Source organism: Ranitomeya variabilis, chromosome 2 (genome assembly GCF_051348905.1).
Source record: "Ranitomeya variabilis isolate aRanVar5 chromosome 2, aRanVar5.hap1, whole genome shotgun sequence".
NCBI lineage: Eukaryota > Metazoa > Chordata > Amphibia > Anura > Dendrobatidae > Ranitomeya > Ranitomeya variabilis.
In genome coordinates, this window is record NC_135233.1 from 236,100,473 (window position 1) to 236,122,743 (window position 22,271).

Below are 22,271 nucleotides of genomic sequence, written 5' to 3' on the forward strand. Positions count from 1 at the left end.
TAACACTCATATGGATTTCTTTATTTGAGGGGGTTGAAAACCAAAATAAATGAGGCTCACTTCAGGGGTCACATACATTTTTGCAGATTGATGAGATTTCTTGAAGCGATAAATGGAGCAGGAGTCTTTTACATTCACTGTAGCTCCGGAACAACTACCAAGTAGTGATGCAAAGAGCAAAGTACATGTCAGGATGATCTGTGTCCTGTACGACAGTTCCTACATACAGGACTGGGTTATGAATATTGGCATCAGTATATAGCGCCGGGTCAGCCTAGATCCTTATGGATGCCAGGGATCTCATTGGGTGCTGTAGTCAGGATAGCCATGTAGGTATTCAAGCCAGTCACTGAGTGATGGGTTCTCAACAGGAGGCTAAATCGCAGGAAAGAAAGAAATGTTAACTCCAATGCAAGGCCAGTGATTGTGCCCCATCCCCAGAGAGAGGGGCTGCAGCTTTGTACCTTGATTTTGTCAGCAGTGGCACACGGTTCTGCTCCCTTCACAGACAGCAGCCGGACGCCTCCGCTCACCGGGTATCCTGGACCAATTGCCAGCCTGTGTTGCTTGTTCCTGTTCAAAAATACAAGCTGCCTCTCCGCAGGTTGCCAATCAATGGCAAACCTAGGAATAGGACAATATACAGTCAAGTAGGTGAGAAAGGCAGACCTCAATAGCATCCCTTAAAAAAGGGAACCTGCCACCCTGTTTTCCTCAATATGAAAGTCCATCGACCTCAAAGTCCTATTTCACAGAAAGCTAGTAAGCTGTAAGACTCCAATCACCACTTCATAACACAAACTCCTGGTGACAGGTTTCCTTTAAATAGGTAAAATTGCAAAGTGCTAGACAGGAAACAAAAAACCCCCAAAAACCTTTGCCAAAAAATATTGCCATGACTAAGATTAGTTGTTAGACTGACAGCGCCAATATGTAACATTACCGCTGTTGAAGTTCTTTCAGCTCCTTGAGAAGTGTGGCGTGGCTCTGGTACCAACACTGCAGCTCCAGGATGATGGCGATGATATGAGATATAGCCCCACGGCGCAGCTCTGGAGGCAGCGTGAGCATGGAGTCTTCTGGCTGCAGAACATTCAGATGTCATTACAAGGGTTGTGCACATGGGAGAATAGAAAGAGGTGTATAAAAATGTAGAAAAAAAAAAAATTGTAAAAAGACCACCCAACGTACTGCTATACTGGGCTTTGGAAGGAGGAACTAATCTAAAAAGATACCAGAACCAGTTACTTAAGCCGGGGTCACACTTGCGAGTGCAATGCGAGTCTCTCGCCTCAATACCCGGCACTGCCGCCAGCACTCGGGACCGGAGCGTGCGGCTCCATAGAAATACATACAGCCACACACTCCGGTCCTAAGTGCCAGCGGCAGAGCCGGGTATTGAGGCGAGTTTCTCGCATTGCACTCACAAGTGTGACCCCGGCCTTAGCTAGAACCCAGCTTGGAAAGATGATGGGAGTAGTTCTTGGTCAGTATGGGATCAGGGGTGGTTGGCTCCTCATTTCAATAGCTGAACCAGCCCCCTTCACTGGTCACATGGTGACGCAAAGCACTTTCGTGTCAACCCAAGGTGGGAGTGCAGCTGCTGCTAATCACAGATCAGGGAACCTTTTTAAATTAAAGTTTCAGTAAAGTTGTGTAGGTTTTCATTTCTGCACATGTAAAAAGATATTTCTAAACCTCTAAAATTAAATAACCATTATTCTAGGTGTAAACGTGCTTTAATAATCCCATCTGTTGCTGGCCATTGTGCACGTTCCAATACTGACAGCATGGACAGGGTCGCTCCTCTCACCTCCACCTGAAAGTCTCCCTCTGATGACAAGTGCAGATTGACCCTCAGTGGTGGGATCTCAGTCTTATTAATGACGTGTAAATCTAGAAGAAGCTCGTTCTCCCCAACAGACAGCAATGACACTCCGTGCATGCTCAGGAGACCTGCAAATTTGGCGTCCCTGCAAGAGAGTCACAGAAATATATAGGGATTACAGTAAGATTTTGGGAGTTTCCTGGATTCCATTATTATGGGCGGCTCTGGTTACAAGAGACAAATAAAACATCCTGAGTTATGGAAGGCTCATCGATCGTGTACACATCAGGAGACCAAGAACCAGTTTGTGAATCGAGGATCTATGATCCGCCCAAAACAACTGGGATGTGTGAATCCAGCCCAAAACTTATGTGAACGCAACAGCTTCATATATGCCTGAGGCTACTAGGAGACCCGGAGCCAGTCTGGAAGTCATGGTGTGAGCCTGGATGTGTAATTGCAACTTTAGAGTCACAAAAATCATATTGTATTTGTCAAAATAAAGTGGACAACCCCTAGAAGTGGTGCTGCTGTGCTGTACACTACACGTCACCTGCTCACAGTCCGGATCCAGCAAGCTACTGACTGCTCCAGCTCCTGCACCTCATCCTTCAGCTGCGCGATCTGAATCTGACATTTCTGCACCACCACCTGCTGCTCTTGGTAAACTTCCTGCAGATGCTGCTGCCTTTCCCTGGCCTGGAAGGCAAAAACAGATCAACAGAAGATGAAAGCCGATGGACTGATTATAATTATATATATAATAATTAAATAAAAAAGTGTATTTATTCACACTGGTGTAAGGGGGACAGATCTACAGGAATAACCCAAATATGACCATACAAAACTGAGGAAGGGCAAAATGACCATGGCAAGAGATCTGCTCCTTACATGTGATCACCAAACACTAGCACATCTCTAGTGTTATACAGGTGCCTTACCACACTGCAAGCCTGGCACCTACCTATACAAGTGCCTTACCCTCACCCCAAGCCTGGTATGTACCTGCACAGGATGTGCCTTTCCCTCACCCAATGCCTGGTATGTACCTGTGTACAGGATGTGCCTTTCCCTCACCCAATGCCTGGTATGTACCTGTGTACAGGATGTGCCAAACCCTCACCCCATGACTGGTATGTGCCTTACCCTCACCTGAGCCTGGTACCTTTCCATAGTTTCCTCCAGCTGAGTCTTCCTCTCCTGTATGAGCTGAATCTTCTCCAGGAGCTGGGGGATAAGCTCTTCCACTTCATTCACTTTCTCCTGATATTCGGATCTGAGGGATTTCCACTGCTTTTTAACCTCTTCTACCTCTTTATCTGATGAAGAAAATTCTGCCAGTTAGTCTGCACTATAAAAAGGACTTCTCTTTGTATATACGCTGCGGAAAGGTCGCACCATATGACAGTGGCATACATTGCCAATAAGCCACCATCATAAACAGAAAAGGATATAACAGAAGAATTAATTCACTCAGAAAGTGCCCTGATTTGTGACCCCAAACACCACATGTCGGCACTCACTCAGTAGCTCGGGGCTCATCTCCTCCCAGTTGGCAGTGTCCGCTTCTTGGAGCAATTCTAGGAGGAAGCGCAGCACTTGCAGCTGACTGCACAGCATCTTCTGCTTCCTGCGTCTTTCCTGAGAAAAACAAATGTATCACTGGGTGGCCGCTGAAGATCTTAGGTGATCAGTGCGGCTCAGACATTATAGGCATTACTATGTGCCATTATATGATGGGGAGGATACAGTGAAGGGTACCAGAAGTCCCACCTATGAGATGGGGGTCTGGTCCTCCAGAGGTGCCAGCTCACAGGTCTCTGTGCCACATCACATAATTATCTAGACTGGATACTATTGTAACAAACCCCCAGCTACGAGCACTTAAGAGGGGAGACACAAACTGTAGTGTTTATGATGTGCTCTCTGAATTAGTGATAACTACTAGATCTGTAGGGATCCGATCATTGTGACACTTTGCCAAAAAATAAAATAAAAAAAATATATTATATAAAAACACCACCCGTTCCCTCCAGCTGCAGCCAAGGTTAGGACACGCCAGAAGACTGAACTCTCACCATGGAATAATCCACCAGCACTTTAGCTGGGATCTCTCCATCTCCTTCCTCTTTGTGATGTACATCTAGGCACAGACTGTTCCCGAGGGAATCCAAAAGCCTGCAGACCAGAAATCAGTGAGCAGGGTTAGAAGTTCACAAAATGTGAAGGTTGTTTTTTTTTTTTTTTATAAACAAAAACCTAAACAAACAAACCTCTGGATACATTGGATAACACATTGTGGTTCTCAGCCCCCGCCCCCATATTTTAAGATAGTTTTCACCATATAGTGCACAATACGTGCCCCCTGCAGAGGCCTGACTGACCACCATCCTACTACATCCATACACATTAATATGGGGTCGGTCCCTCAGCAGATATAACTGCTCCCGCTATTCTGGGAGAGATTTCAACAAGATTTTGGAGGTGCGCATAAGACTTTTTGCCCAGCAGAGCATTTGTGAGGTCAGACCCTGCTGTTGGTGGGGAGGCTGGGGTCACAATCTGCATTATGGGATGGGTCTGAGTGGCCACCAAACTCCCCCTTCATGTCTGTATGGAGCTTGTGCACAAAGCACAATCATGGGGAACAGAAAAGGGTCTTCTCAAAACTGTTCCCACAATGTTCACGCATAAGTGATGGGGAAAAGAAATGTCGTGAACGGACTTGTTATCCTGGTGGCTCCCATTACACGGAGCTCTGCACCACCAGCTTTTCTGTCACCTAGTAAAGGCAGACGGATATTATATACGGGGGTGGGGAGGAAATGTGGAACGTTGTACACAGGGGTGATAGGAAAAAACCCTGATTTCAAAGATTAAGATGTGCATCCCAATACAGTATAGGGAGAAAAGTATCTCATCCCAACAGAGGCCACAAGCAGGCTCTTGGCGACATCAGTATATAGGCTCAGTGATATCAGTATATAGGCCACATACATATAATGGAGCGGAGAAGATCCTGCAGAGATCTTAGGCTGCGTCTCAGGCTCTGTGTCCCAGATCACAGGTAATCCCCAGACAAGACTGTTATCCTCATACCAGAGCTAAGCCGATTGACCGACCGCTGCCACCACTCAGCCTGGTTAACTCTTGCAGTGTGCAAATATATATATATATATATATATATATATATATATATATATATATATATATATATATATATATATATATATATATATACACATATACATATACACACACGATATAGTGTTTAAAAAAGGAAAAAAAAAAAGTTAATAAAGATCGCCCAGTGAATAGGAGACGGGGTTCCAGTAAAATTAGCGCACCGCTCTCTACAGACCCATAGGGAATGGTCGAGGGTCTGTTCTACTGGGAATAAACTTGCCCCATTCTGCCAGTGACAGTCTTAGTGGTCAGATGCCTCCAAACTCTATGGATAGGTGATCGCTTGTTCTCACCAGTCTAACATCTTGTCCAGTGGCAATCACAAATGCCTTTTTTCTTTGTGTCATAGCAAAAGGTAATGGAACAGCGCCCCCATAATATATAAATATCAGGGGTATAACAGCACCCTCCAGCCCCCATAATATATAAATATTAGGGGTATAACAGCACCCCCCAGCCCCCATAATATAAAAATATAAGGGATAACACCCCCCCCCCATAATACAGGTCCTTCTCAAAAAATTAGCATATAGTGTTAAATTTCATTATTTACCATAATGTAATGATTACAATTACACTTTCATATATTATAGATTCATTATCCACCAACTGAAATTTGTCAGGTCTTTTATTGTTTTAATACTGATGATTTTGGCACACAACTCCTGATAACCCAAAAAACCTGTCTCAATAAATTAGCATATTTCACCCGGCCAATCAAATAAAAGTGTTTTTTAATAACAAACAAAAAAACCATCAAATAATAATGTTCAGTTATGCACTCAATACTTGGTCGGGAATCCTTTGGCAGAAATGACTGCTTCAATGCGGCGTGGCATGGAGGTGCAGCGCCCCAGAGTCCTGGTCGTTGCAGTACTGTGGCTCCGCCACTATGGGGAGCCATGGTGCGTCCGATGGCACTGAAGGAGTTCATCTGATCAGGTATCACAGACACCAATACATTTCACAGCTGGGCCTCCGGGGGGAGCTAAGGGTTCTATTCATTAGGCCACTCCCCACCATAGTGGGTAAACTGGGGGTCAGGCAGGAAGTTAGATCAGAAAGCTGACTGGGTTGGAACCAGGCAACACCTTGTGGCAGAGGGTGTTGTGGGGGAAGATACAGTAGGGTCTGTCAGGGGTGGGATCCTGACAGAGGCTTGGCAACTTGAACGAACGTAACGGGACCGCGCCTGCTCCGGGTAGCTGCGGTGCCCAAGAAAGGACTAGAAGCGAGAGATTGTGCTGAGTGAGAAACGAGATCAAGCAAAAGGAGAAATACCAGTAGGGGTCGTGCTGTAAGACCGGAGCAACACCCTACTGAGGCGCACTACCGGTGGCCGGAACGCCGAGGGAGTATCATAACATTCAGCTTCAAGCAATACTCTAAACAGCGGCAGGACAGTCAGTCTAAGGCAGGCTGTCTAACTTAAATCACCTATGCAGTCTTGGGGGGCAACTTGTGGAGAGGGGCGACTCTAGGGTCCCGGAAGAGCTCCGAGCCTACCCGTCAAACGGGTGCCGTCCCAACCAGAACATCAGGGAGGGACGGAGGATTAGAAGAACATCATTTAATCGAGTTGTGAGGGAACTTAAGAAACAGACACAACAGTTGTGGGGGACTTTCCGTAAGCACAGCAGGGAAGGACCACAACACATAGCGCTAGAAGGAAGGCACCGATTTCCACCTGTGAGGAGAACTCTGGAGGTGCCATTGGACCGGCCGGACTTGCGCAGCCTGGTGAACCGTATTCCGGACTGAGGACCCAGAGATCTTCAGTAAAAAGAGGTAAAGAGACTGCAACCTGGTGTCCTCGTTATTTACTGCACCGCACCACTACAGCCTCACCCCCCCCATCTACATCATCCACACCTATTATTCCCTGTGCGCCCCACGGCAGGGTCACGGACCGGGGCCTAGCCGCCGTGACAACCCCAGAGCAGAGACTTCAGAGGCCCCTGACCGGGTACCCCTCGGCCCTGCGGCGGTGGGGGCGTTACAGAGGAAATCAGCCTGTGACACTGCTGAGATGTTATGGAGGCCCAGGATGCTTCAATAGCGGCCTTAAGCTCATCCAGAGTGTTGGGTCTTGCGTCTCTCAACTTTCTCTTCACAATATCCCACAGATTCTCTATGGGGTTCAGGTCAGGAGAGTTGGCAGGCCAATTGAGCACAGTAATACCATGGTCAGTAAACCATTTACCAGTGGTTTTGGCACTGTGAGCAGGTGCCAGGTCGTGCTGAGAAATGAAATCTTCATCTCCATAAAGCATTTCAGCCGATGGAAGCATGAAGTGCTCCAAAATCTCCTGATAGCTAGCTGCATTGACCCTGCCCTTGATGAAACACAGTGGACCAACACCAGCAGCTGACATGGCACCCCACACCATCACTGACTGTGGGTACTTGACACTGGACTTCAGGCATTTTGGCATTTCCTTCTCCCCAGTCTTCCTCCAGACTCTGGCACCTTGATTTCCGAATGACATGCAAAATTTGCTTTCATCAGAAAAAAGTACTTGGGACCACTTAGCAACAGTCCAGTGCCGCTGTTTATGGTTCAAAAGAGGCTTTACCTGGGGAATGCGGCACCTGTAGCCCATTTCCTGCACACGCCTGTGCACGGTGGCTCTGGATGTTTCCACACCAGACTCAGTCCACTGCTTCCTCAGGTTCCCCAAGGTCTGGAATCGGTCCTTCTCCACAATCTTCCTCAGGTTCCGGTCACCTCTTCTCGTTGTACAGCGCTTTCTGCCACATTGTTTCCTTCCAACAGACTTAGGGTACCGTCACACATTGAAATTTCCATCGCTACGACGTTACGATTCGTGACGTTCTAGCGATATCGTTACGATATCGCTGTGTCTGACACGCTACTGCGATCAGACACCCTGCTGAGAATCGTACGTCGTAGCAGATCGTTTGGAACTTTCTTTCGTCGCTTGATCACCCGCTGACATCGCTGGATCGTTGTGTGTGACAGCGATCCAGCGATGTGTTCGCTTGTAACCAGGGTAAACATCGGGTAACTAAGCGCAGGGCCGCGCTTAGTAACCCGATGTTTACCCTGGTTACCAGCGTAAACGTAAAAAAACAAACCGTACATACTCACCCGTCGGTGTCCTTCAGGTCCCTTGCCGTCTGCTTCCTGCTCTGAGTGCCGGCCGGAAAGTGAGAGCAGAGCGCAGCGGTGCTGTGATCTGCTCTCACTGTACGGCTGCACTCAGAGCAGGAAGCAGACGGCAAGGGACCTGAAGGACACCGACGGGTGAGTATGTACGGTTTGTTTTTTTACGTTTACGCTGGTAACCAGGGTAAACATCGGGTTACTAAGCGCGGCCCTGCGCTTAGTTACCCGATGTTTACCCTGGTTACCCAGGGACTTCGGCATCGCTCCAGCGCCGTGATTGCAACGTGTGACCGCAGTCTACGACGCTGGAGCGATGATTATACGACGCTGCGACGTCACGAATCGTGCCGTCGCAGCGATGAAAATTTCAATGTGTGACGGTACCCTTACCATTGAGGTGCCTTGATACAGCACTCTGGGAACAGCCTATTTGTTGAGAAATTTCTTTCTGGGTCTTACCCTCTTGCTTGAGGGTGTCAATGATGGTCTTCTTGACATCTGTCAGGTCGCTAGTCTTACCCATGATGGGGGTTTTGAGTAATGAACCAGGCAGGGAGTTTTTAAAAGCCTCAGGTATCTTTTGCATGTGTTTAGAGTTAATTAGTTGATTCAGAAGATTAGGGTAATAGGTCGTTTAGAGAACCTTTTCTTGATATGCTAATTTATTGAGACAGGTTTTTTGGGTTATCAGGAGTTGTATACCAAAATCATCAGTATTAAAACAATAAAAGACCTGACAAATTTCAGTTGGTGGATAATGAATCTATAATATATGAAAGTTTAATTGTAATCATTACATTATGGTAAATAATGAAATTTAACACTATATGCTAATTTTTTGAGAAGGACCTGTATATAAATATCAGGGGTATACCAGCGCCCCCCAGCCCCCATAATATTTAAATATTAGGGGTATACCAGCACCCTCCAGCCCCCATAATATATTAATATCAGGGGTATAACAGCACCCTCCAGCCCCCATAATATATATTAGGGGTATAACAGCGCCCCCCAGCCCCAATATATAAATATTAGGGGTATAACAGCGCCCCCCAGCCCCCATAATATATAAGTATTAGGGGTATAATAGCACCCATAATATAGAAATATCAGGGGTATAATAGCACCCCCCAGCCCCCATAATACACTGCTCAAAAAAATTTAAGGGAACACTAAAATAACACATCCTAGATATCACTGAATGAAATATTCCAGTTGTAAATTTTTATTCATTACATAGTGTAATGTGTTGAGAACAAAAAAAAACTAAAAATGATCAACATAAATCACAACTAATATCCCATGGAGGTCTGGAGTTGGAATGATGCTCAAAATCAAAGTGTAAAATGAAGTTACAGGCTGATCCAACTTCAGTGGAAATGCCTCGACAAGGAAATGATGCTCAGTAGTGTGTGTGGCCTCCACGTGCCTGTATGATCTCCCTACGTCTGGGCATGCTACTGGTGAGGCGGCTGATGGTCTCCTGAGGGATCTCCACCCAGACCTGGACTAAAGTATCCGCCAACTTCTGAACAGTCTGTGTTGCAGCGTGATGTTGGTGGATGGTGCGAGACATGATGTCCCAGATGTGTTCAATCGGATTCAGGTCTGGGGAACGGGCGTACCAGTCCATAGCTTCAATGCCTTCACCATGCAGGAACTGCTGACATACTCCAGCCACATGAGGTCTGGCATTGTCCTGCATTAGGAGGAACCCAGGGCCAACCGCACCAGCATATGGTCTCACAAGGGGTCTGAGGATCTCATCTTGGTCCCTAATGGCAGTCAGGCTACCTCTGGCGAGCACAGGGAGGGTTGTGCGGCCCTCCAAGGAAATGCCACCCCACACCATTACTGACCCACTGCCATATCGGTCATGCTGAAGGATGTTGCAGGCAGCAGATCGCTCTCCACAGCATCTCCAGACTCTGTCATGTCTGTCACGTGCTCAGTGTGAACCTGCTTTCATCTGTGATGAGCACAGGGCGCCAGTGGCAAATTTGCCAATCCTGGTGTTCTATGGCAAATGCCAAGCGTCCTGCATGGTGTTGGGCTGTGAGCACAATCCCCATCTGTGGACGTCGGGCACTCAGACCATCCTCATGGAGTCGTTTCTAACCGTTTGTGCAGACACATGCACATTTGTGGCCTGCTGGAGGTCATTTTGCAGGGCTCTGGCAGTGCTCCTCCTGTTCCTCCTTGCACAAAGGCTGAGGTAGCTGTCCTGCTGCTGGGTTGTTGCCCTCATATGGCCCCCTCCACATCTCCTGGTGTACTGGTCTGTCTCCTGGTAGCGCCTCCAGCCTCTGGACATTACGCTGACAGACACAGCAAACCTTCTTGCCACAGCTTGCATTGATGTGCCATCCTGGATGAACTGCACTGCCTGAGAGACTTGTGTTGGTTGTAGAGTCCGTCTCATGCTACCACGAGTGTGAAAGCACAACCAACATTCAAAAGTGTCCAAAACATCAGCCAGAAAGCATTTGAGAAGTGGTCTGTGGTCCCCACCTGCAGAACCACTCCTTTATTCAGTGTGCCTCGATAATTGCCAATAATTTCCATCTGTTGTCTATTTCATTTGCACAACAGCATGTGAAATTGATTGTCCAACAGTGCTGCTTCCTACGTGGACAGTTTGGTTTCACAGAAGTTTGATTTACTTGGAGTTATATTCTGCTGTTTAAGGCTTTGTGCACATGTTGCGGATTCCCTGCAGATCCGCAGCGTTTTTTTTGTGGTGCAGAAATGCTGCAGATCCACAATTGATTTACAGTACAATGTAAATCAATGAGAAAAAAAAAAAAAAGCTGTGCACACTTAGCAGAAAATCTGCTGCGGTTTAAAAGAAGTAGCATGTCACTTTTTGGCGATTCTGCAGCGTTTTTGTACCCATTCCATTATAGAAATCCGCAGGGGTAAAAAACGCAGCAAATCCGCCAAAAAAAGCAGCAAAAACGCACAAAAAAAGTGACAAATCCGTAGCTGTGTTTTCTGCCAGGAGAGGCAGAATCCGCACCAGAAATTCCTAAGGCTAATCTGCAATGTGTGCACATAGCCTGTGTTCCCTTTATTTTTTTGAGCAGTGTATATAAATATCAGGGATATAACAGCGCCCCCTTAATAAATTTATATCAGGGGTATAACAGCACCCCCAGCCCCCATAATATATAAATAAACAGGGATATAACAGCGCCCCCCATAATATATAAATATCAGGGGTATAACAGCGCCCCCCCATAATATATAAATATCAAGGGGTATAACAGCGCCCCCCAGCCCCCATAATATATAAATATCAGGGATAGAACAGTGCCCCCCATAATATATAACTATAAGGGGTATAACAGCGCCCCCCAGCCCCCATCTACTATATAATTGTCTAAGGGTCACTTCCGTCTGTCTGTCCTTCTGTCACGGATATTCATTGGTCGCGGCCTCTGTCTGTCATGGAACCCAAGTCGCTGATTGGTCTCGCCAGCTGCCTGTCATGGCTGCCGCGACCAATCAGCAACGGCCACAGTCCGATTAGTCCCTACCTACTCCCCTGCAGTCAGTGCCCGGCACCCGCTCCATACTCCCCGCAGTCACGGCTCACACAGGGTTAATGCCGGCGGTAACGGACCGCATTATGCCGCGAGTAACTCACTCCGTTACCGCCGCTATTAACCCTGTGTGACCACGTTTTTACTATTGATGCTGCCTATGCAGCGTCAATAGTAAAAACATCTAATGTTAAAAATAATTAAAAAATCATTATATACTCACCTTCCGCCGCCTTTCACGCTCCTCGCGACGCTCCGGTGACCGCTCCATACAAGCGGCAGGTTACGGTGGCAAGGATGGTCTGCGAGAAGGACCTGCCATGACGTCACGGTCATGTGACCGTGACGTCATCACACCCTGGGACCGGAAGCTGCTGCTTGCACCGCACACAGGCGACAGAACTACAAGGGGCCCTCGGAAGGTGAGTATATGTTTATTTTTTAACCTGTGACATACGTGGCTGGGCAATATACTACGTCACTGGGCAATATACTACATGGGCTGGGCAATATACTACGTGGCTCTGTGCTGTATACTTACGTGGACATGCATATTCTAGAATACCTGATGCGTTAGAATCGGGCCACCATCTAGTAATATATAAGTATCAAGGGTATAACAGCTCCCCCCATCTAATATATAAAGGTGTGTGCGCGTGTGTGTGTGTGTGTGTGTGTGTGTGTGTGTGTGTGTGTGTGTGTGTGTGTGTGTGTGTGTGTGTGTGTGTGTGTGTGTGTGTGTGTGTGTGTGTGTGTGTGTGTGTGTGTGTGTGTGTGTGTGTGTGTGTGTGTCCGGGATTGGCATCTGAACCGTCGCAGCTACAGCCACAAAATTTTGCACAGTCACACGTCTGGACCCCGAGAGCGTCATAGGCTATGTTGTGAGGTGAAATTTTAACCCCGCGCTTTCCAATTCACCAAACAATTTTGCCCCTATCTACATAATGGGGAAAAAATGAAAGGAAAAGTGTTGGACGCAAATTAACAGCTGCCAGATGTGAACAAGGGGGACTTAAAGAATGAGAGCGATGGCGCCAAAGAGTATATACTGTACAGTTGCTAAGGTGGGGCCCCGACATGGGATAATCACCACACCACCACGGGGATATGAATACACACACAAAATGCGCCACACACTACCACGTGCTCGAACACATATACCACCCTCAGCGCACATTTCACCACACATACACCAACCTCGCCGCATAAAAGTCGAAACACAAAAGTCGCCGCTCAAAACTCGCCACGCACAAAACTCTCCACATGCAAAACTCGCCACACGTGCAAAACTCACCTCACGGAAAACTCGCCACACGCAAAACTTGCAAACGCGGAAAAATTGCCACATGCACAAAAGTTGCAACACATGCAAAAGTTGCCTCACACAAAACTTGCACATACTCAAAAGGCACCACACATAAAACTCGCCACGCGCAAAACTCGCCACGCGCAAAACTCGCCACGCGCAAAACTCGCTGCACACAACTTGCTACACTAACCTGTCACATGCAACTCGACACACAAAAAGTTGCTATACGCATGTCGCCACACAAAACTCATCTCACAAAAGTCGCTACATGCATGTCGCCACACGCAACTCAATACACACAACTTGACACATGAAACTCGCCCTTAGGGTATGTGCACACGTCAGGATTTTTTGCGTTTTTTTCGCGTTTTTTCCGCTATAAAACCGCGATAAAAACGTGAAAAAAACGCTAACATATGCCTCCTATTTACAGTGTATTCCGCATTTTTTGTGCAAATGTTGCGATTTTTTCCACGAAAAAAATCGCATCGCGGAAAAAAAAAGCAACATGTTCATTAAAAATGCGGAATTGCGGGGATTCCGCACACCTAGGAGTCCATTGATCTGCTTACTTCCCGCACGGGGCTGTGCACACCATGCGGGAAGTAAGCAGATTATGTGCGGTTGGTACCCAGGGTGGAGGAGAGGAGACTCTCCTCCACGCACTGGGCACCATAAAATTGGTCAAAAATAAAAGAATTAAAATAAAAAATAGTCCTATACTCGCCTTCGATGTCCCCCGGAGTGTTCCCGCCTCTCACCGCTGCATGCTGCCCCTTCGGTTCCTATAGCTGGTGTGCGGTGAAGGACCTGTGATGACGTCACTGTCTTGTGATTGGTCGTGAGCGGTCATGTGACCGCTCACGTGACCGCTCACATGACCGCAACGTCATGGAAGGTCCTGCGCGCACACACCAGCTATAGGAAGAGGAACGGACGCCGCTGAGGAGATCGTCTGGGTGAGTATAAGCATTTTTTTAATTATTTTTAAACATTCTATCTTTTACTATTGATGCTGCATAAGCAGCATCTATAGTAAAAAGTTGGTCACACTTGTCAAACACTATGTTTGACAAGTGTGACCAACCTGTCAGTCAGTTTTCCAAGCGATGCTACAGATCGCTTGGAAAACTTTAGCATTCTGCAAGCTAATTACGCTTGCAGAATGCTAAAAAAAACGCGAAAAAAAAATTGCGGATTTCTTGCAGAAAATTTCCGGTTTTCTTCAGGAAATTTCTGCAAGAAATCCGGACGTGTGCACATACCCTAAAACACACACAAGTCTGGTATTATCCTTCAAAAATAAAAATCTGATTAATAAGCAGACAAACTACAAGAGCAACAAATGTACCATATAGGAATCCGGCAGCTGTCAGTCACATGACCTGTCTATTATGTGTATGTGTGAGCTAATATATACTGCCAGGGGGTGGGCTTACTGTTGGCTGGGGATTTATCAGGCTGCCAATTTAGCTTACAAATACTGAGGTAAAAATACTGACCAAATAACGTGTGAACGAGGTCTAATACAGGAGGAGATGACATACAGATATATACTATATACAGGAGGAGATGACACACAGGTATATACTATATACAAGAGGAGATGACACACATATATACTATATACAGGAGAGATGACACACAGGTATATACTATATAGAGGAGATGACATACAGGTACATACTACATACAGGAGGAGATGACATACAGGTATATACTATATACAGGAGGAGATGACACAGGTATATACTATATACAGGAGGAGATGACACAGGTATATACTATATACAGGAGGAGATGACATACAGGTATATGCTATGTATAGGAGATGACATACAGGTATATACTATATACAGGAGATGACATACAGGTGTATACTATATATAAGGGAGATGACAAACATGTATATACTGAGGTGAAAATGAGAGGTGTGAGGTGAAAATGAAAAGGTGTGAGTGCAAAATGAGAGGAGTGAGGGAAAATAGTGGAGTGATCGGAAAATGACAGATGTGAGGTCGAAATGACAAGTGTTAGGGGGGAATGAGAGGAGTGAGGGGGAAAATGAGAGGTGTGAGGGGGAAAATGAGAGATGTGAGGGGGAAAATGAGAGATGTGAGGGAGAAAATGAGAGGCGTGAGGGGGAAATAAGAGAAGTGAGGTGCTATAACTAACCACAGATATTTACTATGCCCAGGCAACGCCGGGCTCTTCAGCTAGTAATATATAAATATCAGAGATATAACTGCATCCCCATAATATATAAACAGGGATATAACAGCGCCCCCCAGTCCCCATAATATAATATATAAATATCAGGGGTATAATATATAAATATCAGGGGTATAATAGCGCCCCCCAGCGTCCATAATATATAAATATCAGGCGTATAACAGCGCCCCCCAGGGATTATATTTTACATATCAGCAACAGAACAGCGCCCCCCAGTGCATACACAACGTGTCGGCTCCTACATAACTGACGGCCATCCTCTATGAGTGAGCAGCCGCTCTTTTATCACCCAGCATGCACCAGCTCCAAGCCTTCACCACTCGCCGCCGTTACACATTTCCACCGGCCGCCGCTCACCGCTGCGCAGCCTCCGCCATCCCGTCACTGCTTCCCGCTCCAAAACTACAAATACTATTGGTCAGACTTCCTGATATAGTAGCCTCCTTATTGGACAGGGCATTGATACGTCCCGCCTTTACCCAAAAGGCTTTGAGTGTGATGTCTTGGAAACGACGCTTAGCTCTTCCAGACGCCATGTTGGAGGTGGCAAGCCCTCATTAAATCCCGAATTACTGCTCATTACTAGTCAAGTCATGGTGCGCTCAGCTGGAGTTAGACACATCCCGCACAGCAGAGATTCTATACATGATTTTAGGAGGAAACGTGCTGAAACTTGTAGTTTTATCATTACCAGGGCGGCAGGCTTCAATTTTTCTTTTTCACTTGACATTTTTATGGACAGATTGGAAACCATAAGCATGGTAAACATGACGTGTCCAGCTCAGTAGTGAGTGAGGGGGCACATCTATAGTGAGTGAGGGGGAACAGCTATAGTGAGTGAGGGGAACATCTATAGTTAGTGAGGGGGACCATCTATAGTGAGTGAGGGGGAACAGCTATAGTGAGTGAGGGGGCACATCTACAGTGAGTGAGGGGGAACAGCTATAGTGAGGGGGCACATCTATAGTGAGTGAGGGGGAACATCTATAGTGAGTGAGGGGGAACATCTATAGTGAGTGAGGGGGAACATCTATAGTGAGTGAGGGGGAACATCTATAGTGAGTGAGGGGAACATCTATAGTTAGTGAGGGGGACCATCTATAGTGAGTGAGGGGGAACAGCTATAGTGAGTGAGGGGGCACATCTACAGTGAGTGAGGGGGAACAGCTATAGTGAGGGGGCACATCTATAGTGAGTGAGGGGGACCATCTATAGTGAGTGAGGGGGACCATCTATAGTGAGTGAGGGGGACCATCTATAGTGAGTGAGGGGGACCATCTATAGTGAGTGAGGGGGACCATCTATAGTGAGTGAGGGGGACCATCTATAGTGAGTGAGGGGGACCATCTATAGTGAGTGAGGGGGACCATCTATAGTGAGTGAGGGGGACCATCTATAGTGAGTGAGGGGGAACAGCTATAGTGAGTGAGGGGGAACAGCTATAGTGAGTTGGGGGGATACATCTATAGTGAGTGAGGGGGAACATCTATAGTGAGTGAGGGGCGCATCTATAGTAAATGAGGGGGCGCATCTACAGTAAGTGAGGGGGCACATCTACAGTGAGTGAGGGGCACATCTATAGTGAGTGAGGGGGAACATCTATAGTGAGTGAGGGGGAACATCTATAGTGAGTGAGGGGAACATCTATAGTGAGTGAGGGGGCGCATCTACAGTGAGTGAGGGGGCGCATCTACAGTGAGTGAGGGGGCACATCTACAGTGAGTGAGGGGGCACATCTATAGTGAGTGAGGGGGCACATCTATAGTGAGTGAGGGGGCACATCTATAGTGAGTGAGGGGGCTCATCTATAGTGAGTGAGGGGGCACATCTATAGTGAGTGAGGGGGCACATCTATAGTGAGTGAGGGGAACATCTATAGTGAGTGAGGGGGAACATCTATAGTGAGTGAGGGGGAACATCTATAGTGAGTGAGGGGGAACATCTACAGTAACTGAGGGGGCGCATCTACAGTGAGTGAGGGGGCACATCTATAGTGAGTGAGGGGGCACATCTATAGTGAGTGAGGGGGCACATCTATAGTGAGTGAGGGGGCACATCTATAGTGAGTGAGGGGGAACATCTATAGTGAGTGAGGGGGAACATCTATAGTGAGTGAGGGGAACATCTATAGTGAGTGAGGGGCACATCTATAGTGAGTGAGGGGGACCATCTATAGTGAGTGAGGGGGGCTCATCTATAGTGAGTGAGGGGGACCATCTATAGTGAGTGAGGGGGACCATCTATAGTGAGTGAGGGGGCTCATCTATAGTGAGTGAGGGGGAACAGCTATAGTGAGTGAGGGGGCTCATCTATAGTGAGTGAGGGGGCTCATCTATAGTGAGTGAGGGGGCGCATCTATAGTGAGTGAGGGGGCGCATCTATAGTGAGTGAGGGGGCGCATCTATAGTGAGTGAGGGGAGCATCTATAGTGAGTGCGGGGGCGCATCTATAGTGAGTGAGGGGGAACATCTATAGTGAGTGAGGGGCACATCTATAGTGAGTGAGGGGGCTCATCTATAGTGAGTGAGGGGGCTCATCTATAGTGAGAGGGGGCTCATCTATAGTGAGAGGGGGCACATCTATAGTGAGTGAGGGGGCTCAACTATAGTGAGTGAGGGGGCTCATCTATAGTGAGTGAGGGGGCACATCTATAGTGAGTGAGGGGCTCATCTATAGTGAGTGAGGGGGCTCATCTATAGTGAGTGAGGGGGCACATCTATAGTGAGTGAGGGGGCACATCTATAGTGAGTGAGGGGGCTCATCTATAGTGAGTGAGGGGGCTCATCTATAGTGAGTGAGGGGGCACATCTATAGTGAGTGAGGGGGCACATCTATAGTGAGTGAGGGGGCACATCTATAGTGAGTGAGGGGAACATCTATAGTGAGTGAGGGGCACATCTATAGTGAGTGAGGGGGCGCATCTACAGTAAATGAGGGGGCGCATCTACAGTGAGTGAGGGGGCGCATCTACAGTGAGTGAGGGGCACATCTATAGTGAGTGAGGGGGCACATCTATAGTGAGTGAGGGGGCACATCTATAGTGAGTGAGGGGGCACATCTATAGTGAGAGGGGGCACATCTATAGTGAGTGAGGGGGCACATCTATAGTGAGTGAGGGAGAACAGCTATAGGGAGTGAGGGGGCACATCTATAGTGAGTGAGGGGGCGCATCTATAGTGAGTGAGGGGGCGCATCTATAGTGAGTGAGGGGGCGCATCTATAGTGAGTGAGGGGGCGCATCTATAGTGAGTGAGGGGGCGCATCTCTAGTGAGTGAGGGGGCGCATCTACAGTGAGTGAGGGGGCGCATCTATAGTGAGTGAGGGGGTGCATCTAGTGAGTGAGGGGCACATCTATAGTGAGTGAGGGGGCACATCTATAGTGAGTGAGGGGGCACATCTATAGTGAGTGAGGGGGCACATCTATAGTGAGTGAGGGAGAACAGCTATAGTGAGTGAGGGGGCACATCTATAGTGAGTGAGGGGGCACATCTATAGTGAGTGAGGGGCGCATCTATAGTGAGTGAGGGGGCGCATTTATAGTGAGTGAGGGGGCGCATCTATAGTGAGTGAGGGGGCGCATCTATAGTGAGTGAGGGGGCGCATCTCTAGTGAGTGAGGGGGCGCATCTCTAGTGAGTGAGGGGGCGCATCTACAGTGAGTGAGGGGGCGCATCTACAGTGAGTGAGGGGCCGCATCTATAGTGAGTGAGGGGGCACATCTATAGTGAGAGGGGGCACATCTATAGTGAGTGAGGGAGAACAGCTATAGTGAGTGAGGGGGCACATCTATAGTGAGTGAGGGGGCACATCTATAGTGAGTGAGGGGCGCATCTATAGTGAGTGAGGGGGCGCATCTATAGTGAGTGAGGGGGCGCATCTATAGTGAGTGAGGGGGCGCATCTCTAGTGAGTGAGGGGGCACATCTATAGTGAGAGGGGGCACATCTATAGTGAGTGAGGGGGCACATCTACAGGTCCTTCTCAAAAAATTAGCATATAGTGTTAAATTTCATTATTTACCATAATGTAATGATTACAATTAAACTTTCATATACTATAGATTCATTATCCACCAACTGAAATTTGTCAGGTCTTTTATTGTTTTAATACTGATGATTTTGGCATACAACTCCTGATAACCCAAAAAACCTGTCTCAATAAATTAGCATATTTCACCCGACCAATCAAATAAAAGTGTTTTTTAATACCAAACAAAAAAAACATCAAATAATAATGTTCAGTTATGCACTCAATACTTGGTCGGGAATCCTTTGGCAGAAATGACTGCTTCAATGCGGCGTGGCATGGAGGCAATCAGCCTGTGACACTGCTGAGATGTTATGGAGGCCCAGGATGCTTCAATAGCGGCCTTAAGCTCATCCAGAGTGTTGGGTCTTGCGTCTCTCAACTTTCTCTTCACAATATCCCACAGATTCTCTATGGGGTTCAGGTCAGGAGAGTTGGCAGGCCAATTGAGCACAGTAATACCATGGTCAGTAAACCATTTACCAGTGGTTTTGGCACTGTGAGCAGGTGCCAGGTCGTGCTGAGAAATGAAATCTTCATCTCCATAAAGCATTTCAGCCGATGGAAGCATGAAGTGCTCCAAAATCTCCTGATAGCTAGCTGCATTGACCCTGCCCTTGATGAAACACAGTGGACCAACACCAGCAGCTGACATGGCACCCCACACCATCACTGACTGTGGGTACTTGACACTGGACTTCAGGCATTTTGGCATTTCCTTCTCCCCAGTCTTCCTCCAGACTCTGGCACCTTGATTTCCGAATGACATGCAAAATTTGCTTTCATCAGAAAAAAGTACTTGGGACCACTTAGCAACAGTCCAGTGCCGCTGTTTATGGTTCAAAAGTGGCTTTACCTGGGGAATGCGGCACCTGTAGCCCATTTCCTGCACACGCCTGTGCACGGTGGCTCTGGATGTTTCCACACCAGACTCAGTCCACTGCTTCCTCAGGTTCCCCAAGGTCTGGAATCGGTCCTTCTCCACAATCTTCCTCAGGGTCCGGTCACCTCTTCTCGTTGTACAGCGTTTTCTGCCACATTGTTTCCTTCCAACAGACTTACCATTGAGGTGCCTTGATACAGCACTCTGGGAACAGCCTATTTGTTGAGAAATTTCTTTCTGGGTCTTACCCTCTTGCTTGAGGGTGTCAATGATGGCCTTCTTGACATCTGTCAGGTCGCTAGTCTTACCCATGATGGGGGTTTTGAGTAATGAACCAGGCAGGGAGTTTTTAAAAGCCTCAGGTATCTTTTGCATGTGTTTAGAGTTAATTAGTTGATTCAGAAGATTAGGGTAATAGGTCGTTTAGAGAACCTTTTCTTGATATGCTAATTTATTGAGACAGGTTTTTTGGGTTATCAGGAGTTGTATGCCAAAATCATCAGTATTAAAACAATAAAAGACCTGACAAATTTCAGTTGGTGGATAATGAATCTATAGTATATGAAAGTTTAATTGTAATCATTACATTATGGTAAATAATGAAATTTAACACTATATGCTAATTTTTTGAGAAGGACCTGTATAGTGAGAGGGGGCACATCTATAGTGAGTGAGGGGGCACATCTATAGTGAGTGAGGGGGCTCATCTATAGTGAGTGAGGGGGCACATCTATAGTGAGAGGGGGCACATCTATAGTGAGTGAGGGGGCACATCTATAGTGAGTGAGGGGGCACATCTATAGTGAGTGAGGGGGCACATCTATAGTGAGTGAGGGGGCTCATCTATAGTGAGTGAGGGGGCGCATCTATAGTGAGTGAGGGGGCGCATCTATAGTGAGTGAGGGGCACATCTATAGTGAGTGAGGGAGAACAGCTATAGTGAGTGAGGGGAACATCTATAGTGAGTGAGGGGAACATCTCTAGTGAGTGAGGGGAACATCTATAGTGAGTGAGGGGAACATCTATAGTGAGAGGGGGCACATCTACAGTGAGTGAGGGGCACATCTATAGTGAGTAAGGGGCACATCTATAGTGAGAGGGGGCACATCTATAGTGAGAGGGGGCACATCAATAGTGAGTGAGTGGGGCGGGCACATCTATAGTGAGTGAGGGGGCACATCTATAGTGAGAGGGGGCACATCTATAGTGAGAGGGGGCACATCTATAGTGAGTGAGGGGCACATCTATAGTGAGTGAGGGGCACATCTATAGTGAGTGAGGGGCACATCTATAGTGAGTGAGGGGCACATCTATAGTGAGAGGGGGCACATCTATAGTGAGTGGGGGCACATCTATAGTGAGTGGGGGCACATCTATAGTGACTGAGGCCTGAGGGGCACATCTATAGTGTGTGAAGCGGCACATCTATAGTGAGTGAGGGGCACATCTATAGTGAGTGAGGGGAACATCTATAGTGAGAGGGGGCACATCTATAGTGAGTGGGGGCACATCTATAGTGACTGAGGCCTGAGGGGCACATCTATAGTGAGTGAGGCGGCACATCTATAGTGAGTGAGGGGCACATCTATAGTGAGTGAGGGGGCACATCTATAGTGAGGGGACACATCTACAGTGAGTGGGGGGCACATCTATGGTGAGGGGACACATCTACAGTGAGTGAGGGCGCACATCTATAGTGAGTGGGGGGCACATCTATAGTGAGTGGGGGGCACATCTATAGTGAGTGAGGGGGCACATCTATAGTGAGTGATGGGGCACATCTATAGTGAGAGAGGGGCGCATCTATAGTGAGTGAGGGGGGCACATCTATAGTGAGTGAGATGAACATCTATAGTGAGAGGGGGCACATCTATAGTGAGTGAGGGGAACATCTATAGTGAGAGGGGGCACATCTATAGTGAATGGGGGGCTGATGTCACACCCGGAGCCCAGGGAGGCACAAAAAGTCTCTTGGCCTATATGAGAAGACCAATATTATAGACCCCTGATAGTTGGGGGCCACGTTGTAGACTTTATATTGGGGCCCAGGAGAATCATCATAAACCCACTATTACTGCTGGTATCACTTTTTTCCCCTCTGCCAGACTAGAGTGATGCAAACAGCTACAATCC

The 22,271-nt window shown here is 47.4% G+C and overlaps 1 protein-coding gene across 3 annotated transcripts; it reads right to left on the reverse strand.

Moving 5' to 3' along the window:
- ZWINT (ZW10 interacting kinetochore protein) lies at window positions 1-15,758 on the reverse strand. 3 transcript variants are annotated; one of them, XM_077284123.1, is made up of 9 exons: window positions 15,588-15,758; window positions 3,907-4,006; window positions 3,352-3,469; window positions 2,981-3,147; window positions 2,382-2,527; window positions 1,814-1,973; window positions 944-1,083; window positions 465-624; window positions 1-375 (listed from the first exon to the last, which is right to left on the reverse strand). In XM_077284123.1, the coding sequence occupies exons 1-9, from the start codon at window positions 15,605-15,607 to the stop codon at window positions 301-303; spliced, it is 1,086 nt and encodes a 361-aa protein (XP_077140238.1). In that variant the 5' UTR covers window positions 15,608-15,758; the 3' UTR covers window positions 1-300. The 3 variants fall into 3 exon arrangements, with proteins under 3 accessions (XP_077140238.1, XP_077140240.1, XP_077140239.1); XM_077284125.1 differs by having other exon boundaries at window positions 15,454-15,636; XM_077284124.1 differs by having other exon boundaries at window positions 15,473-15,609.
- Window positions 15,759-22,271: the final 6,513 nt, after the last annotated feature.

What these genes read in the sequence shown, in the direction of transcription:
- ZWINT (XM_077284123.1), bottom strand. Translation starts at nt 15,607, where the DNA reads ATGGCGGAGGCTGCGCAGCG. An exon ending in TGCTGGTGGATTATTCCATG is followed by an intron (nt 3,470 to 3,906) that starts GTGAGAGTTCAG and finishes TGTTTTTCTCAG; the next exon opens with GAAAGACGCAGGAAGCAGAA. An exon ending in CCACTGCTGACAAAATCAAG is followed by an intron (nt 376 to 464) that starts GTACAAAGCTGC and finishes CCTGCGATTTAG; the next exon opens with CCTCCTGTTGAGAACCCATC.